We start from the raw sequence: 21,116 nt of genomic DNA on the forward strand, positions 1-21,116 counted from the left end.
AGGTTATCATCGATATCGAGGATTAATCTTTTCTGATAAATATCTATATTGATTTATCACCCATTCCTACACCACAGTGTCATTTTCATCACATCTCATGTTCTGTATTGTATTAATAGGGGTTGCATGACTACTGATTTTTATTAGTCGACTAGTCGAGCCCATTAGTTGAGTCGAGTTCGACTAGTAGTGATGTCAATCAACTCCCTGGTATATCAAATTTCTGCAAGTTGGAGAAACACTCAATATACCTTTCCATGTCCCTTGCCCAAAGATGGTTCTTAGGAACCAGAAAACCTTTGAGGAACAAACGCAAGGTGTGCTGATACTGCTTTATAATTGTGATTCACTCGCCATTCAAAATTAACAAAAGTTCAACGAAAGTAGGCATTCTAGTGTGAATAACCAGTGAGAAAGTTTGCAAGAAAAAGAAAAAGTATTCCTGTATTTTTCAAACTGGAAAGGGGAAGTTAAATTCCTGACAGATTGTTTAAAGGTGTATGTCTAGTGTAAGGTCAGTAGGAATGCATTTTGGAGAATGGTGGAAGAAATTATGTGGCTTACTATCCAAATACAGAGAAACATAAATGGTATAATGGTCTGCAGTTATGTAGCGCCTTTTTAACCTTAGCTGTATTCAAAGCGTGTCTCATTCATCCATTCACACACCAATGACGGCCGAGCTGCCATGCAAGGTGCTAGTGTCATTGGGAGCAACTTGGGGTTCAGTGTCTTTCCTGAGGACACTTCAGCATGTGGAGTCGTGTGGGCCGGGAATCGAACCGCCATAAGGTGATTGTAGCGCTCCAAAGGCAACAGTAGTTCATTGCAGAGAGTGTGTGGTTGCTGTAGAAATCAATAAAACTATACAACTCCAAGTCTGTCAGTTCACTACCTGAGTGAGGTCCTTGACCCTTATCAGTTTATACTGTACATCATCTTACTGCTCCAATCTTTACGGACGTGTTGGACAGTTTATTATTTTTCTTGCAGTATGGTTCATCAGTCGATAATTTGAACCTATGTGTAAATGCATTGAACACTTATTATAGTGTTTACTCATTAAACGCCCTTCCAGATTGGCAGGATTTGTTTTCAATAACGTAAAACTGATGTTGTATATTATTAACTTTGTCTTTCAGGCCCTTCAGCACGGATTCTTGAACTTGGAGACGTTCGACGTTAATGAGTATGAGCATTATGAGGTAATGATGCCCCGTGCCCTCTCATTATGAAATGGGTTACATTCACACTCATTAGACACACCAGGAGGCAATCCTTTACCCAGAATTGCATTCATGGCTCCTCAAGCCTGTTACATAATCAAGTTTATTCTACCAAGCCTTATGACAGTGTTGATCAATTTGATTTAAATTGTACACCGTTGTGAGTCACGGTGATTATGCATTGTGCACCTATGTTATGTAAGGGATTATGAACAATCAACTGGTCATTATCACACAATGAACACCAACATTATTTATTAAAACTTATAGTCTGCTATTATGCAAACGTTTCCTTGTTTAATAGTTGTTTAAAAGTTTTTTTGCTTTACTTTCTTTATTTTCTTCATTCCTTCTCTACAGCGTGTGGAGAACGGAGATCTGAACTGGATCGTCCCTGGCAAACTTCTTGCATTCAGCGGGCCTCATCCAAAAAGTAAAGTAGAGAACGGTAAGACCGAAACTTGAAAACGTTGTAGTTGTATGTCTTTTTGCTGCATGCTAAATTGACGGCATAACTAACCAACCTTGCGATATTGTTGCAATATATCCAAAATTGTCATCACATACACTACCAGTCAAACATTTGGGCACGTTTCTTCACGTATCTTAAATCCATGCGCTCAAGTGCCTTGATGAGCACAGATCGGTGTTGTCTTTTGACATATATCCTACTGAAACAGAAGTGGGGTAGGACATGTTGAACAACTCGTCCCATTTTTAAAAATGGCCTATAGGCTTTAGTATACATCTACATACATTCCATGCTGCTCATGTCAGAGCTGCTTACTGGGGAAACTTAAGAATCGATCTCAGTTCCGGCCAGCTTTTCTAAAGACTTGAGATCCAAACATTGCTCTAACTGACAACATTAATCATGCGCTCTTTGCTTACAACAAGGCTGGAGCTGTTGTGCAAGTCATATGCAGATGAATGAGAAACAAGCGAGTAAAAGATCGTAAAAGATCATAAAATATCCATGTTTTGAAACAATACATTGAGCATAAAGAATAAAGAACACTAACTCGATCTTTACATCCCAAGAAAATTCTGGCTGCACGAAAGTATGAATAAACTCGTAATTTTCCACGAGTCCAGATCCCTCGTTGGTGCGTCCCATTCAAAAGTGATCATCCCTATGCCCTATTCCACAACTTTCCTCCTATGTGAGAGCTTCAGATGGCTGATTGGTGACAACGGTCAGTCGGAACTTACTTTTTAGGCGATTCTTATTGGAAACGACCCTACAGCGTAGATTGGGCTCCATTCGAAGTGCCCTGTGAAGTCATGATTAGAACACAGCCAGACACCCTGAACAGTTGTAGGGGGAGGATGTGTTCTCATTCTCGTAAGCGTTTGTTTCAACAAGGTTTCAAAACCTCTGTGATGTCATGAGTCTTTTTAGCCAGAAGAGAGGGATTGCAGATTATAAATTGTATATCTTCTGAAAAGGAACTTCAATGTTTATAAGTACACTAGCAGGGGCCTGGGTAGCTCAGCAATTATTGATGCTGATTACCACCCCTGGAGTCGCGAGTTCTAATCCAGAGTGTGCTGAGTGACTCCAGCCAAGTCTCCTAAGCAACCAAATTGGGCCGGTTGATAGGGAGGGTAGAGTCACATGGGGTAACTTCCTCGTGGTTGCGATTAGTGGTTCTCGCTCTCAGTGGGGCGGGTGGTAAGTTGTGCGTGGAAAGTAGCTTAAGCCTCCACATGCTGTGAGTCTCTGCGGTTTCATTCACAACAAGCCACGTGAAAAGATGCACAGATTGACTGTCTCAGAAGCAGAGGCAACTGAGACTCCGCCACCCGGATTCAGGTGTGTAACCACGCCACCACGAGGACCTACTAAGTAGTGGGAATTGGGCATTCCAAATTGGGAGGGAAAAAATAGTAGTAGTACACTAGCATATTCAGATAATGGACTAAAAGCAGGAAAACTTGAATTCTGATTTCATTGGGTCTTTAAAAGCATTTTGATCTAAAGGCTTGTGCTTAAATGCTTGAAATGAATTGATCACACATCTAATCTTTTAGAATTCCTTGCAAAACTAAAGCTTTGTTGGCAAATAGACTGGAGAAAACTGGTAGTTTTGCATTATTCACTTATGTAACAGTAGAGGGAGCTCTTGTTTTAGTAAAGACTGGTCTATGTCCCAGATTCACACATACAAAACTAGCTTAAAGGGAAAGTTCACCCAAATATAAATATTCTTTCATTTACTCACCATCATTGTTCCAAACCCATATGACTGACTGACATTATTAAGGAGACATTATGCATAATGACAGCTTCACCATCCACTTTTATTGTATGAAATAAAGATGCATTAATTTATAGATAATCTATCATGACAAAATTGTGTATCAGAGCAAATTTATAAGTAGTTTTGTTTCATATATAAATAGATGTTTATGTAAAGATCTCTTTGTCTTCCTCCTCTTTGGGGTTGTAGGTTACCCTCTACATGCACCTGAAGCCTACTTCCCATATTTCCGTAAGCACAACGTCACTACCATAGTGCGCCTCAACAAGAAGATCTATGATGCCAAGCGTTTCACTGATGCTGCATTTGACCATTACGACCTGTTCTTTGTGGACGGCAGTACGCCCAGTGATGTCATCACCCGGCGCTTCTTGCACATCTGCGAGAGCACAGATGGGGCGCTGGCCATACACTGCAAGGGTAAGATGACAAAGACACTTAAATATAAAATATGGAAATTACACCACACAATGACGCCATTGCCTCATTTGACCTACTTTACATAGAGTTGGCAATTGTTGTCAGAGTGGCAATGTTTCCTTTTTTATGTTGACCATTTGGAGATTAAGCTCATAAATGGAGAGCTTATTTATGGACTTAAGTAGGAAAACATTGGTATGTTTTAAGGAATACAATTAGGCAAACGTTAGCCTTTAAGGTTGCTTTCACACTTAGTTCGATTGCTTAGACCGAACCAGAGTTAATTTCCCCCAGATCCGAAACCGCGGTCAGATTACATCAACGTGCGTACAAGTGGCAGCTGTTTACCACTGTAACTAGGTAACAACCGGAGAAGACGTCACTGTGTTAAGTGAAAAGTTTGTCACGTATACTTCCCATGCACAACACTTGTGTTTGTGCCGCAGATGCATTGAATGTGCAATGATGTGATGAACATAAGCGTTTGTATACCGCGAGCCCACGGATGCGTTGCAAGAGATGAGAAGAATGTGATCAACTCTCTGAAGTCAGTGTATTTGCACACAAGCAGGTATGAGAAATGCATTATACAACAATAATTGCGATCGTGAGCCTGCAAAGACGCAAATTGGACGTCATCACAAGCGGTTCACTTCTGCGATTTTGGTACGGTTGCGTTCATATCAGCAGTGAACTGTACCGAGTTCTGTACATGATACCATACCCAAGACCAACTTTTTCAAGCGACCCCGGGTGCACACCAAAAGTGCTAGTGTGAAAGCACCCTAAGACTACTAATCAGTATCATGGTGTTTCTAATAATGTTGTGTAACTTAATTTCCTTCAAATAGTGTAGAGCATCAAAACATCAGTGTCAATAAATGCTAGAGAAAAGTGTATCTTGATTACGGGGTGTTTATCATAGTACAAAACCCGCACAGTTTATCTGTATGGACATCCTTACAAAAGAAATGTCTTTGCTCATTCTGAGTATTTTGTTAGAATATACTTTTTATAAAAAATTATATAAGTAATATCAATACAATTAAGAAATTATGTTTTAAAAATGTACAATGTGACGCTGACTACCACACCTGGAGGCGCAAGTTCGAATCCAGGGCATCCTAAGCAACCAATTGGCCCGGTTGCTAGGGTGGGTAGAGTCACGTTGTGTTAACCTCCTCATGGTCGCTATAATGTGGCTCGCACGCATTGGGGTGTATGACGAGATGTGTGGATGACGCGGAGAATAGCGTGAAGCCTCCACACGCTATGTCTCCGCGGTAATGCGCTCAACAAGCCGCGTGATAAGATACACGGATTAACGGTCTCCGATGCGGAGGCAACATATTGAAAAATCACTAAATATCAAAGCATTATTATGTGAATTTAAAAAAAAAAAAAAATAACATTTTTGGACTTCTGTTTTTGCAGTTCAAAACAACAGAACTCCCATTTTACATGTTTGTATCACAACATCACAAATTACATAAATCCCATCACATAAATGTCAATATTTTCATGGAAAAATAAGTTACCAATGGAACAAAATGTTCTATTGTTGGATAATGTATAATGCCATACACACCGCTAGAGGGTGCCACTTGCTTACACAATGCTGACTGATGCACTGACTGAATTGCTGAATGCAGTCTATTTTTAAGCTTTCAAGATCTTCATTCAATCAATCGTGCAGCCTTAATGTTCACCATACCAATGTTTGAGAAGTGAAAGTTTGCTGGTTTCAAAGTGTGTTAGATGTTTTTACCTCATTATGTATAGGCAAGTGCAGCTTTTCCAACTGTCAAATCTGTGAAGACGGTTTCTCATTAATGTGAGAACAAGATTGATTATAAATTAAATATGACATGTTCTTAGGAGTACCAACCCATCTACATTCTTTGGCTATCATCATATCTGGATTGTGCATTTGAATTCAGAGTTCTTATGATGGACCGATAACCCATTCGTTTTTCATATCAGCGTTTTCATGCTTAACTGGTTTGCAGATGGTTTTAATTTGGTCAATAGCTGGCAAAAACAATTATTCTTGCCATTAGAATAGCAGTACAATATCTCAAGGGAACCTTTTGCCATCTGTGATCATAACACCTGTGACGTTTTTTCCTACCAATCACAGCGGGTTTAGGCCGGACGGGCACTCTGATTGGCTGCTACCTGATGAAGCACTACCGTTTCACGGCTGCTGAAGCCATCGCCTGGATCCGCATCTGTAGACCCGGCTCCATCATCGGACCCCAGCAGCATTACTTGGAAGAGTAAGTCCTAAAACTACCCACAATGCACTATAACCACAGTGTATATATGCTCTGAGCAATCGTGATGCCTTAAAACCAGTTTGTATGTAGTTGTAGTTAGCCCCTGGAAGTGTTAAATCTTGGGCTAAGAGCCATTGTCGAGCCAGAGACCAGATTTTGGAAGGCGTAAAACTGTTACCCATGCGTGTGGCGTCTGGCGTGGAATAACAGGTTCAGTTCGAGACAAAGATGTCTTCATGGGCGTGTAGATTTGTAGAATTATTGGTGCAAAACAAGATATCCAGATGAGAACTGTAGTTTGTTGTAGCCAGACCTTTGTCTGGTCCACATGGCAGCTTATTCAGGCCCACTTAGACTGGAATTGACAGTTTGACCGACATGTACTGCGACCAGCCACAATATACTTTGTTTTTACATGCCATTTAGGGGTGGTTTAATCATTTAACTTTATTAGAACAAAATAGAAATATGTGTCAAATTTTTGTCCATTGTAGTCAGACTAAATTCCTCTTCCTCTCGTGTCTTTAACAATTGTTCTTTCTTCCTTTCTTCCTGTACAGGAAGCAGGCGAGTCTCTGGGCTCATGGAGATGTGCACCGCGCCAAGCAGAAGCAGTACGAGGACCGTTCAGTGCCTCACCTTATCTCCAGTATGGACGACCTTTCCATCAACACCACCTTCTACAAATCCCACAGCATGGATCGCATGGAGGAGGTGAGACCTGCCATGCCGCTTCCTGTTCAGTGCTTGTCATGTTTATGCAAATGCCACACTGCCTAGAATCATCGACTATGTACACACTGCAGGTAAATGAGATCATCACCCCTAATAGTTAACCCAAAAACCTAAAATGCTGTGTGCATTTACCATTTCTAGTTTTGATCTGTAACTAGAAGCACCCAATTTACAATAAAAAAAAAAATTTTCATTCTTGTGCAAATAGTTTTACTAAAAATGTATGTCCACACATGTGGACAGCAGGACTAAGTTGTGAAATTTTAAATAAAACCCAAGCTATAGAGAGTCAGATTTTATTAAATTAAATTCTTCATTAGGAGTGGTGGTGGCGTAGTGGCTAAAGCACAGGGCTGTTAATCAGAAGGTCACAGGTTCTAACCCCATGGCCACCACCATTGTGTCCTTGAGCAAGGCACTTAACTCCAGGTTGCTCCGGGGGGATTGTCCCTGTTTAATTGCACTGTAAGTCGCTTTGGATAAAAGCATCTGCCAAATGCATAAATGTAAATGTAAATGTAAATTATGTTTCCAGGAGTGTTGGTTAATCATGTTTATGAGATTTTACAGACAATATTGCTGATTTTCTGTAAATCTGAATAAATGATTCGGATTCAAAGTAATGGCCAGCATCATCCAATCACTGCCAATCACATTAAAATAAAATGTAGTATTTTACATTCTGAATCTATGTACTGATTATCATTGTCCCATGTCTGCCAAACATCTTGAGTGGTCCAAACATCATCATCAGCCTGAAATTGAACTTTTGGCAGGAAGTTTGGATTGAATGCACTCAGCTGCATAGAGAGCTATAGGATGTCCCCTTGCTCCCTATTTAGTGAATGACTTAACTGCCAGTGTGCTGTCTGTCTGCACTGGTCTCAGAACAGTTCGAAATGCACCTTATTTTCACATTAACTCAATATAAAGCTTCTGAAAGTAATATTTTTTATTTTTTGGATGAACCCATTGATTCTCAATGTGATAATGCACAGTCAATATAAGAATGCATTTGCTAATGTTAATGCATAGAATCATATTGCACAGTGATATGATGAAATATAACAAAATGTATATTAAAATGACCCAGATATTTGCTAATGTGGAAGGTTATTAAAAAGGTTAATGAGGTTAAAAAAGGACCCATTGAGACTTGTGCGTCATATTCCAAGTCTTCTGAAGGTTTCGAAGAAAATAACCTGAATCTCCATTTGAGCTTTTGAGTGCATGATTGACTAGTTCACAATGGCTCAAAGCAAAAGTGTGGATGTCTCAAGCTTTTCGCCCCAGCTGTCGCAAGGTTGCATTGGCTCCGGTATGTCAAAAGTCTTCGCTCGGACACTTGACAAGCTTCTCAAACAAAACAAACTGCTTTAGTCTACAGCAGTTTACTAACAACTTCCAGGCGATAATACATCGTCTCGTTCTCTAATGATAGTTTTGTCAGAAATACCTGACATCAAATGGGTAAAAAAATTTTTTATACCTAAAGCTTTGACTAAAGTACATAAATTCTGACTCTTTACAGAATGATTACGCAGAGAACGACCTCGGAATGACTCAAGGAGACAAACTGCGTGCCTTAAAGGGTCTACGGCAGCCCAGGTCTGCGACCACCGGAGCCATAAGGTAAGAATTCCTGCCAGAAGTTAGTTCAATTTTGAGTCAAAATGTCTTAGCAAACAACCAATTTTTTTTTTCACGTTTGGACATATTGGTTTTACATTAGTTGACTATTAGCTCTGTCTATATAGCAAATTAACATTATTGTAAAGCACTTCCATCTACAGCAAAGTTTGCTTTCATGTCGACACGCTCCTTCCAACATAAATTCTCTGGTATTGTTGAGATTTACAAGCTTCCTACTGGTAAATACGACTTTGTTTGGTCATTCATGTGCATGCAGCTCATAATTAGGATATTTCTGAATCCACTTTATGGCCGCATAAGAGCAACAACACACAACACATATCTTCTCTTCAGAACAAACTGTAATGAGCCATATTACATAAATGACACTCATTCCTTTCGCTAGTGAATAGTCTTTTATCACGACTCTTTCAAGTTCCATTAGCTTTTTAGAGCTAAATAACAGCAGGCCATGCATACTTTTTACAGTCCCCTCTTAAACACAAGGCACAGAGATATAATAATTACTAAAGTACACGGCCAAGGAAACGTGATGTGTTAGGTGCAGAGCTGGTTGGCATAGTAACATGACGGCTATGTTGTATTGGACAGATATTTTTCTGTACTTCAGGATGGGCAAGAAACATGCTGCTGTTGTTGTTTAAGTTACATCCCTGCTTTTTAGAGCCATTGGCTGTGTTCGAAATGTAATTATAGAGTGCTACTTAACGCATACTACATTTATATGATTTTTAAATATCATGAAAACATACAATAAACATTTTTTTTCCATACTAATCATTGCATGTGCAACTAAGCATTTTAAACTGTAGTATTTCGACATGACCTCACTACACTGTATACTTCAAGAAGTGTCCAGAAATGAATATGCATTTTTATTCCACTTTTTTTTTTTCTCCCAAATTGGAATGCCCAATTCCCAATGCACTCCAAGTCTTCGTGGTGGCATAGTGACTCGCCTCAATCCGGGTGGCGGAGGACGAATCTCAGTTGCGTCTGAGACTGTCAATCCGCGCATCTTATCTCATGGCTTGTTGTGCTCGTTACCGCGGAGATATAGTGCGTGTGGAGGCTTCACGCTATTCTCCACAGCATCCACGCACAACTCGCCATGCACCCCACCGAGAGCGTGTAACCACAAGGACGTTACCCCATGTGACTATACTTCTGAGAGCGTCATTCCGTGCATCTTATCACGTGGCTCGTTGTGCATGACACCGCGGAGACTCGCAGCATGTGGAGGCTCATGCTACTCTCCGCGATCCACTCACAACTTACCATGCGCCCCATTGAGAGCGAGAACCCCTAATCGCGACCACTCCATATGACTCTACCCTCCCTAGCAACCGGGCCAATTTGGTTGCTTAGGAGACCTGACTGGAGTCACTCAGCACGCTCTGAATTTGAACTCGTAACTCCAGGGAGGGTAGTCAGTGTCAATACTCACTGGCAGTCTGATCAAAATGTCAATAAGGAGATTTTTGTTATAAAGAGACAAAACAATTGTGGTTGATGTTGATTAATCACACTCAATATTGAAGGTCAAGAGGACTACATACTAATTTCTTCCAAAAGTGTGGTATTTCATTCTGAGCATACCCCTTAGTTCTTTAATTTGGAAAAAAAACTGTGGATAAGGCTCCATTTGAAAATGTTGTTACATAACCATGTTGTGGGTACTTGAACCCAGTATCATGTTCTTTCACCAACAGACTTGAAGAAATGAAATTGCACACTAGATCCACATCACAACCTCTCAGGTATGTTTTTAGTCTCTACAGATTATTAACACTGTTACAAAGGTTTATTAAAGGGATAGTTCACCCAAAATGAGTCATCATTTTCACATCCTCATTTTGTTTTTCGCCCCAATTTGGAACGCCCAATTCCCAATGCAAAGTTCTCAGGGAGACCGAATCTCAGTTGCCTTTGCGTCTGAGACAGTCAATCCGTGCATCTTATCACGTGGCTTGTTGAGCGCGTTACCATGGAGACATGGCGTGCGTGGTGACTTCACGCCATTCACCGTGGCATCCATGCACAACTCGCCATGTGCCCCACTGAGAGCGAACCACATTATAGTGACCACGAGGAGGTTACCCCACGTGACTACCCTCCCTAGAAACCAATTTGGTTGCTTAGGAGACCTGACTGGAGTCACTCAGCACACCCTGGAATGTCCCAGTCCCCAAATGTTTTACTATAACTTTGAAAACACAAAGTTCCTACTTGGGTTGGAAAAGACATTAGCCATTTGAAACGGAGGCCATTTAAATATAGAAGTCATAAACATAAACTAGCTAAACCACCAGTTTAATAACAGTCAGAGAGAGGGTGGAAAATGGTTGTTTGGTGCAAAACATCTTGACAAAAATTATTAATGGATTTTAATGATTTTGTTTTTATAAAAGTGGTGATAAACCGATATGTTGGCCGATATTTGGCTATTTTGAGATTATCTGCATTGGCTGATAACTGCACATTTGCCCAATTATTGTTTATCATTGAGCTATTATATACATATCGGCCATTGGTCACCCTGTTCTTTAGAAATGGTATTGGCATCGGCCATTTAAAAACCCATATCAGTCGCCCATTAAACACATGTGTAAGATATGGCCCCTTTAAATGCTTTGCATAAGCTCTTGGTCCAGTGCACTAGCTATTTTACCTCAAATCTGTCCCAAGGTTAATGAAAAACTCAAAGAACAAACACAGCCTACTTGCATTTACAGTTCTACTTGTACTTCACCCTCTCAAAGACTAAATATACACACGCATTCATGCTATATTAATAAAACGAGATCTTCAAGCCTGCTCACCAAGAACAGGATGCAACATCCTCTTACGTGTGATGTCGTCAATAATTTGAACATGACCCGTTGTAGCACGTTTAAGCCCAGATGTAAATTAAACACCCCCTTGTGAGCACTGACCTTAATTAATTTTCCACAAAGAGCCGGGAGAATGAAGAGGGCTCTCGGACGTAACTGGCCCTCCTACTCATCCTGTCACCACTCCCTTTAATAAGAGAGAATGATGAGAGGAATACGGCCTTGGCGAGTTTGTTTATGTTTAACTGATAGAGACAAACAGTGAGAGAGGGCCAAGAAGTGAGTCAAAGGAGAGTTTTTTGGAGTGGGTACAAATGGAGAGATGTGGGCGATTGAAGGAAGTGATAGGAAAAGAGCACTTTGGAATTAAAAGGATAGTTCACTCAGAAATTTCAATGACTCACCCTCATCTTGTTCAAAACCTATGACGTTCTTTCCTCCATGGACCACAAAAGGAGATGTTAGGCAGAATGTTATACTCCGTCACCATTCACTGCCATTGCATTCTTTTTCCATACAATTAAAGTGAATGTTGACTGAGAATTATGTACTACTCAAACTTGGCTGCTTAAATGTGGAAGGAAACTTGTGGGACTTTGTCTATCAACCTTTTTTGTTCCATGGAGGTAAGAATGTTATTCCCAGTCACCATTTACATTCATTGCATTTTTTTTTCTCCATATAATAAAAGTAAATGGTGACTGAGAATGATGTACTCCTCAAACTAAGGTACTAAAATGTGGAAGGAAACCTGTTGGATTTTCTGCCTAACATCCTTTTTTGTCCCATGGAGGAAATAATTTTATTCTCAGTCACCATTCACATTCATTGCGTCTTTATCCAAACAAAGTGAATAGTGACTCCAAATTATTTAACTCAAACTAGGCCTCTAAAATGTGACCGGAAACCTATATGAATTTTTTGCTCCATGGAACACGAAAGGAGATGTTTGGCAGAATGTTAACCTCTGTCACCATTCACTTTCGTTGCATTTTTTTCCCATACAGTGAAAGTGAATGTTGACTACAAATGATGTACCCCTCAAACTAAGGTACTAAAATGTGGAAGGAAATCTGTGGGACTTTCTGTCTAACATCCTTTTTTGTTCCATGGAGGAAATAATGTTATTCCCAGTCACCATTTACATCCATTGCATTTTTTTTCCATACAATGAAAGTGAATGGTGACTGCAAATTATTTAACTCATGCTATGCCGCTAATATGTGGAAGGAAACCCTTAATGACTTTTTTCCTCCATGGAACACGAAAGGAGATGTTTGTCAGAATGTTAACCTCTGTCACCATTCACTTTCGTTGCATTTTTTTCCCATACAGTGAAAGTGAATGTTGACTACAAATGATGTACCCCTCAAACTAAGGTACTAAAATGTGGAAGGAAACCTGTGGGACTTTCTGTCTAACATCCTTTTTTGTTCCATGGAGGAAACAATGTTAGTCCCAGTCACCATTCACTTGGTGTCATTGCATCTATTTTTCTACATACAATGAACGAGAATGGTGACTGAGAATTATGTACTCCTCAAATTAAGCTGCTTAAAGTGGAAGGAAACATGTATGATGTTCTATCCTACATGATATGCAAAAGAAGGTTTTTTGCAGAATGTTAACCTCAGTCATCATTTCTTTTACATTGCATATTTTTTTCATACGATGAAAGTGAATGGTGACTGAGAATTATAGACTGCTCAAACTAAGGTGGTAGAATGTGGAAGTAAACCTGTATGACTTTTCTCTCTTCCATGGAACACAAAAGATGTTAAGCTGAATGTTATTTTCAGCCACTATTCACTTTCATTGCATCTTTTTTTCCATACAATGAATGTGAATGGTGACTGATCATTATTTTCTCCTAAAATGTGTAAGAGAGAAAATTGTTTATGGAGAGAGTGGGATGAGAAGGTAAATTGAACCTGCAGCTCCTGCACAAGCACCAATGCTCAACATGTCTGACTCATGTTAACTAACCACTAGGCCACACCGCAGACTCACCGACTACAAATATTGGCTCATCCATCACCTGTTACCTCCTTTGATATAATTTCCCCTCAAACAAAGCCTGGTTTCCTTTCTGTAGTGTTAAAAACAACTTGTTATTTACATAGCTTGGCAAAATCTAACACAAGTGAGGGTTTGACCTGGTGTTGAAAATACTTGAAATTCCCCAACAAGAAAATGGTTGTTTCTTATGTCATAATGAATGGACAGCACTACATTTTCCATGGTGGCTGCTGGAGTTTCTAAACTATAATTACAAACACAATGGATGGAAATCAGATTATCCCCTTGTATTGTGAGTCGTGTTTATTCAGTGTCCCTTTTTAAATCATATTGAGCTTGATTTTGCTTTCATTTTAAAGGGGTCATGACATGGGTTTTTTTATTGTATTATTATGTTCCCTTAGGTGCAATTATAGTATTTATATTTTTTTTTTTAAAGAAAACTTTTAAAATCTAGTGATTTATGACCTTTTCCCACCCTGTTTCTCATCCTCTGATTCAAACAGTCTGTTTTGGGGGCGTTTTCCATTTAAGACTTCAGTGTTAACGCCCACTGTTATGATTGGCTAACGTCAGTGCCTATGTATCAATTATTGACGCCCCCAGCCAGAACAATATGCAAGTAAACTAAGTAAAAACACTGTGATTATTCATAATGAATGAAATTGCGCTTTAAAAAGTAGTTTAAAGTTTAAAATAGATTACTTACAGTTTAGCGTCGTCGTTGTTCCCAGAATAGTCGGCACGGACTTATCTTTGAGCAACAGTTTTCTGGCAAAGCCAGCATCATATTGAGATTTGTTCTCAAAACAGTCATCCTTAAAATGTACAGAACAAACGCTTAAGTTAACACTGCCGTGACTGGGATGTCCGCAAAAAATAAACTGCATCCATTTTTCCCTGACGTCTGGATCTTTCGGCAGCTTATTCAGAGGTTTTGTTTGACCACAGCCAGGAACAGCACATCTGTGTGGCATCGTAGTTTTCCTGTGCACAAGTAGTCTCTGTCAGAGCTCGCTGTCCATCGACTGAACACTTGTGAGGCGACGGCGATACTGAAATGAGCGTAGTTGTCTTTGCGCTTAAAGCGTAGTTATGTTGTGCTGGAGGCGGTCATATGCAAACGCTGGTATGTCACTTCTAACCGACACGTCACTTCTAACCATGAATCCAGAACGAGCTGTATTTTGAGCTTGATTAAATAAATGATTCGTTTAGAATGGGGAGGACGTCTTAAAATATTAAACTTGCAGGACGTTTTAATGATACAAAGACCTCTTATATACCAAAAGATCAAGGCAAATTTGGTTTCTCATGTCATGACCCCTTTAAATCCACTAAATGTGTCCTAAAATTCTAAATTATGTAATTCGCTTACGTTCACATTATATCAAGGCTTTTAGCTAAGTTGCCTAGTCAAGACCTGTGCATAAGACCGCAAGAGTTTGAAACAATTTGAGGGTGAATAAATGATAATTACATTTTCATTTTTGGTTGAACTATCACTTTAAATTCTGTGCCTTGAACTGTATGTGGTTGTTTTACAGCAGGATAAGGCCAGCAGCCAATTGCCAGGGCTCCATCTCCCCCCTAAAATCCTCTAAAGTCCCTTCCTCCTCTGTGTCCGCATCTGCCAAGCGAATTGGCCGTTCCTCCTCTTCATCAACCAACCTCAAAAGGTGAGCTAGCCTCCCCTTTCTTCTACTTCATCCAGTCCTCTCCACCCATCTCCATTTCTTAATGGGTCATTTTCCATGGCCCACCTCTCACTCGCCAACTTTGTTGCCTCTTTACTATCTGGGGTGGTTAAATGTTTTTTACAGATGCGTCACCATTCTTTTTTGTTCTGGATTGATCCTTGCTCAAGGACACAATGGTGGTGGTGTAGTGGTCTAAACCACATAACTGGTAAACTGTTAATCAGAAGGTCGTTGGTTCGATCCCCACAGCCACCACCATTGTGTCCTTGAGCAAGGCACTTAACTCCAGGTTGCTCCAGGGGGGATTGTCCCTGTAATAAGTGCACTGTAATTCGCTTTGGATGAAAGCGTCTGCCAAATGCATAAATGTAAATGTAAAGTTACAAGCAAACATGTGAAGTAACTATAACAGAAAACCGTAGCGGTGCCTTCATTAACGATTACTGATCAATGATATTTTTGAAAATTTGCAACCCTAATTGATATGCATCAACAATTAGATTGTGATTCCGTGAATCAAAATCAAAATGGTTCCCGCACTTTTACTTTATTTCCAGCCTTTGGTTCGTATAACTTATTCCTTAACTTATTTTTTCTTTCTCTTACTCCTCTTTTTCCTGTCTTTTCTCCTCCTAGCTCCCTGGTGGCCTTCTTTCCTCTCTGTGACTACCCTATGCTATGAAATGGAGACTCCAAGATGGTTCACTTCGTGCTGTTGGCGCACTGTTTTTTAAATGACTCGCTCGCTGTTGTTTATGCAATCAGCAGATAGCCAGAGCCATATCACTTAGCTCTATATCTCACTCTCTATCTCTCTCTCTTCAAACCAGCACTTTCTCAGACTCATAGATGTATTTTGGGACCTAGTGCATACCCACTACTTTCTAGTACTGTTCTAACCATTTGAAGAGCACTTGGGATCCATTTCACACACTCGAGGACATGCTTCATGGTTTATATAGCAGAAAGTGCAATTTAGCACAGAATTGTCCCTTTACATACTTAACTGAATGGGGCAATTTGTAAAGTGAGGAAAGTTGCAAGTCTAAAAGTAATTGGACTGCAAGTTACCGCCAAAATGATGTCATAACCAATCACAGAATTAAAAATGAGGCCTCTTTTTTTTTTTTTTTTTTTTTTTTTTTTATACATAGTTGTTACTGAATTTCAATGGTTGTGAAATGTCTCGAATACTACATAGTCAAGAAAGTAGTCAAGTTCACGCAATTTTGTTTACATTATCGATAATTGTTGTCACTTCCAAGTAGGGGTGGGCGATATACCAATAGAAATGTTCACGGCTATGCAAAATGCCGCCAAATGATTGGGAATGTGTGTTCCATGTGTTTTATATATATAAGAGAAAACTAGGAAGAGCTTGTAAAAAAAAACAATGCTATGCCAAGAACTGCTCTCCTAAGTTCCAAATACGGAGAAGCGATGGCAATAAAAGGCCATCACAAAGCGGTCGTTGGTGCATTTGTAGAATGCGTCCGTATAGCCTCGCGGTTACAAAATTTACCTTGAGAGGCTGAGTGCTAGACTGTAAGTGAGACTAAACGGCATGTGGAAAAAAGAAGCATACCTTAACATAACATAACCTTAAGGCCATGTCCACACTAATCCGTTTTTGTCAGAAAACTCAGCTTGTATTGAATAAATAGCCCTGAAACCCAGAAGAGAATGCATTTTTTGAGCCATTCAAACACAAATTTCAAACCCTAGTAAAGTGTTAATTTTGCTTGCATCGTCTACCCCTAATTCCAAGTATTTGGTTACTTGTGCCCATCCGTAATCGCCATGTCCTACAGTGTAGCGCTTGTAGAGTACAAGTGTGTTTTGTGTGTCAAGTCGTCTTGAACATCCTCCATATCGTCCACCTTCATGTCTTTTTCCCCTCCCTCCATCCCCCTCCTCCTCCAGCACCAGGTTAGCCAGCTCTCTGGGTAACTTGTATGAACCCGATGAAGAAGCCAAGAGCTCTAGGAAACAGCCCTCCCACTCCTCGTTCACTTCCTCAACTCCTTCCCACCCCATTCGTACGGGCTACAGCAGCCCCCACAATTACCACTACGAAGTCAACAACAACAATCGGTATAACACTTCAAATGCACCGAGCACCAACGGAGTGAGCCCAAGCAGCGGCGCAAAAAGCCTGACATACAACCTCAACAACACCACCCTGGGGGGACCTTCCACCATTGGAAGGCTGGGGGCCGAGGAGCAGGGGCACTACAGAAGCTCTCCAGCAGGACTGAGCGGAGTCTCTGCACGCTACCTTAGCCGCTCCATTCCCGTAAGTAAATTGTTTTTCCTTCAACCGTCCCAAGATACACACATCCAGCAGCAACATTTCATACCCTTACAAAAATGACCATGGTAACCAATGTTTTAGACAAAATATCAATAAAAATTGATAACATAGAATTATGCTGTGATCACGTCATGTCGGAGTTACTGTAAAGCCACGATCCCACTGCACTTCGTGCTCCATTCACTTCTATTGAAACCAATCTGAATGTGGGAGACTCCATTGCATACCAGAAGTACAAGTTTGGTGAACTCTGACCTGCATATTAATTTGATGAGAAGACGTGTGGCTAATAGACATTCGCACCTTCTCATACTAACCTCTTAAATTAATGCAAAGAAGACATATTTCAAAGCAGCAAGTTTTTATTATTACGAAAAGTGAGTAGAAGGCAGAATATAACATTTTGACTACAGTATTTTGTTATTTGTGATTTTATTATTACTTAAAACCCCTCAAGTGTGACTACATATCATGTCCGTTTCGGTGTCCCAAAGAATTTGGAACTCTCAAAGCCTTGGATGGCCACTGATTAATTTAGAGATTCTGGAAATGTACAAAAGCACCGACTTCTCCCTATTGACCGCCACAATGTCATGTAAAAAGGTAAAAGAAATAATGATAATGTTTGCACATATTTCAGTTTGAATGTCATTTTTTTTTTTTTAACCTTGGGTTTAAACGTTAAATCGAATTTTCATACCATTTAAGGTATGACTATCTGACTTTATTTTTTACTCATAAATCGAAAAAGATTATTCTATAACCTATTGGAAATTTCAGAGGGTACCCTTGGAGAGTTAGTCTTGTGTTATGGCCTACAAATCGACCTCTTGACTAAACAGCGTAATTATAGCTAGTGTAATCTGGTTCTCTTTTTTTGCTCTTAAATATTTTGCCAGAGCATATATATGTGAATAGACATAGCGATGGAATTATTTTACCATCATCAACAACAACAAAGCCATGCATGGATCCATTTTGGCGTTATGAGCTTTGCCATGGAAACAAATAATTTTCGATTTTGAGGACGTCTGATAACACTTAGGATAATTACGATAATTAAGACATTACGTGAATGCAGCCATGCTAATTTATTAGGATTTTATTGCAGCAACATTAACTGTAGAAACTAGTATTTTGGTAGAAATTGTTACCATGGTACATTTTTGTTAGGAAACCCCTATTTTACAATCTCTTACTATATGACTGTCTCCAAACTTTTGATTCTTTCCTTTGCATGCTTTAATGCACTTATTTTTCATTTGAAACGTTGATTTCTCTAAAAGATGCTCTTAAATGCTTCTCTGCATCTGTTGCACCTCATTCATAGTTTTTATCCTTTACACGCTTGTGTACAAGTTACTAACGGATACTTCTAATGGTGCCAGTTTCTCTCTACGTACCATCTGTATCTAGTGTGCTTTAATAAAGCACTTATTTAGACGTTCAGATATAGACCTAATTACCATTGTCAAGTGAGCTTTAATCGAGTGGTCGGGATGAGACTAATTTTTAAATTTCACACTAATCTGCCGCTCTTTAACTTGCCTGAGTGCATCCCACGCTGATGCTCCAAGCAAAACGGAATGAATACTAAATTAACTAAATATTAGAAAGGCTGAGCAGTGATTCATTAGGGATATGGTAACAAAGGCTTTAAAGCCTAACTAATATAAATCTTTTATTTGGATGGCGAAAAGCTGTGGTGCTCTGGTTTGGGAGTAAAATGTGTACTAACATGAGTTCTAATGGCATCTCAGTGCTGCTGTTTGATGCAGGGGGAGTGGTTTAGGCTATAAGAAATGCTCTATTTATTTGAGTGCATCAAACAAATGGTCCCCCCATGCCCTCAGCTGGTGAACTTGCCAGGAGTTATGTAATTTCTGCCGTTTTCACCTCTAAACCTGAACCACTTAAACTACACTGCAGTTTAGTGTTGTGAATCAAGAACCAGATCTTATTCTGAGCAGTATTTAAAAAAACAAATACTGGAGTTGAATGATTTTCATGACATTTGATTCCATTTATGATTCTGGAACGTCCGCCAATGCAAACAGAACATCGTAATATACTGTTTGCTTTGGAGCCACCTCAAATTTTGCAGTTGCCATTTATCGTGCATCTTATTTTTGTTTACAGTGACTCAAAACATTAGCCCATTTCCATCACTGAACGGTTCTCATCGCAAAACCGTTCCAGGCCAGTTGGTGGTTACGGTTTCTATAAGTTACCTTGGCGTTGGCAAATTGACAATTGTGAGTCACAACATACTAAATCCTTTCAACGAACTTGGTTGAGAATGGTTGAGTACGGTGAGAATTCCGGGCTGAGAACGGTTTATAATCGTACAGTGCCGAACCGTGCTCAAGTGGAAATGCTGCTGTTACCATTCTATACTTTGCTCAGAACCGTTCGGCCCGATGATGGAAAAAGGCTTATGTAAATGCATCTTTTCGCGGTCACATTGTTCATTTATTCATTCTTAAAATGACATTTATGCATTTTGCAGACGCTTTTATCCAAAGCGACTTAGTGCACTTACTACAGGGACAATCCCCCCCGGAGCAACCTGGAGTTAAGTGCCTTGCTCAAGGACATAACGGTGGTGGCTGTGGGGATTGAACCTGTGACCTTCTGATTAACAGTTATTTGCTTTAGCCCACTACACCACCACCACTCCAGTTACATAAAGAATCATTTAATAGAATCATTAAGTTGAATCAGAACCAGAATCGTTACTTTCCTTACGATTCTCATCCCTCCGAGGGTTTGGTATAAAAAAAAATGTCATGATCATTTAACGGATGAATTGCAAAACATAGTATAATATACAGTAGTTAGGCTAAATTTGTTGGTGCTTTTTCAAAAGGACTAGGAATCATCAATGGAAATGTTAAGGAACAGTAATCGTTACGTGGAATCGAAAGGACATTTGTTAAATTCCCTACGATTCCCATCCCTAATCTCTTCTGAGCATTCTATGAATCTGTAAAATCGGACGAAAAAGACTTAATCCGATTGTATGTGTATATGTAAAAATATATATATATATTTATTAGGGCTTTCAATCGATTAAAATTACATGGTAGGCCGATTAATTAATCGAATTGATTGCAATTAATTACATACATAAATAGGTTGAGTATGAAGGCACTCCCCCATTTGTTAATAAACGCCATGTCAAGTGGACTGAGTCATAAGGGAACATCTGTTACGTACGTAACCTTACGTACGGTTCCCTGAGATGAAGGGAACGAGACATTTACTTTTATTAACACATATGGAGGCGTGGCTTCATACACAACCTATTTGAATGGGACAAGATTAATTGCGTATATTTTTTTTAAAATGTTCTTTTTTTATATAATTAATCGCTCTGAATTAATACGTTAAATCGACAGCCCTAATATTAAAAAAATAAATATATATATATATATATATATATATATATATATATATATATATATATATATATATATATATATATATATATATATATATATATATATATATATATATACACACACACACACACCGATCAGCCACAATATTATTATATATTAGTACTGTCGAAGTTAACGTTAATAAAGCTGAAATTCTTTTAACATGACCAGAGCTATTTAGTTCCACTGTGCTCTTGGAAAGATTATGTCTGGTCAATACTCCATAAAA

General features: G+C 39.4%; 1 protein-coding gene across 5 annotated transcripts in view; it reads left to right on the forward strand.

Moving 5' to 3' along the window:
• LOC127641227 (dual specificity protein phosphatase CDC14AB-like) overlaps positions 1-21,116 on the forward strand; it is a 56,613-nt gene that overhangs the window by 29,558 nt on the left and 5,939 nt on the right. For 3 of the 5 annotated variants that reach the window (XM_052124057.1, XM_052124056.1, XM_052124059.1), the window contains 9 exons: positions 1,143-1,205; positions 1,587-1,674; positions 3,680-3,910; positions 6,051-6,189; positions 6,750-6,903; positions 8,456-8,556; positions 10,290-10,337; positions 14,978-15,109; positions 17,054-17,426. In XM_052124057.1, coding sequence (XP_051980017.1) covers positions 1,143-1,205; positions 1,587-1,674; positions 3,680-3,910; positions 6,051-6,189; positions 6,750-6,903; positions 8,456-8,556; positions 10,290-10,337; positions 14,978-15,109; positions 17,054-17,426 — 1,329 coding nt within the window. Of the gene's footprint in view, positions 1-1,142; positions 1,206-1,586; positions 1,675-3,679; positions 3,911-6,050; positions 6,190-6,749; positions 6,904-8,455; positions 8,557-10,289; positions 10,338-14,977; positions 15,110-15,766; positions 16,265-17,053; positions 17,427-21,116 lie in introns of those variants that run through there. The other 2 variants (XM_052124058.1, XM_052124060.1) reach the window with 2 other exon arrangements.

This window comes from Xyrauchen texanus, chromosome 50 (assembly GCF_025860055.1).
Source record: "Xyrauchen texanus isolate HMW12.3.18 chromosome 50, RBS_HiC_50CHRs, whole genome shotgun sequence".
NCBI lineage: Eukaryota > Metazoa > Chordata > Actinopteri > Cypriniformes > Catostomidae > Xyrauchen > Xyrauchen texanus.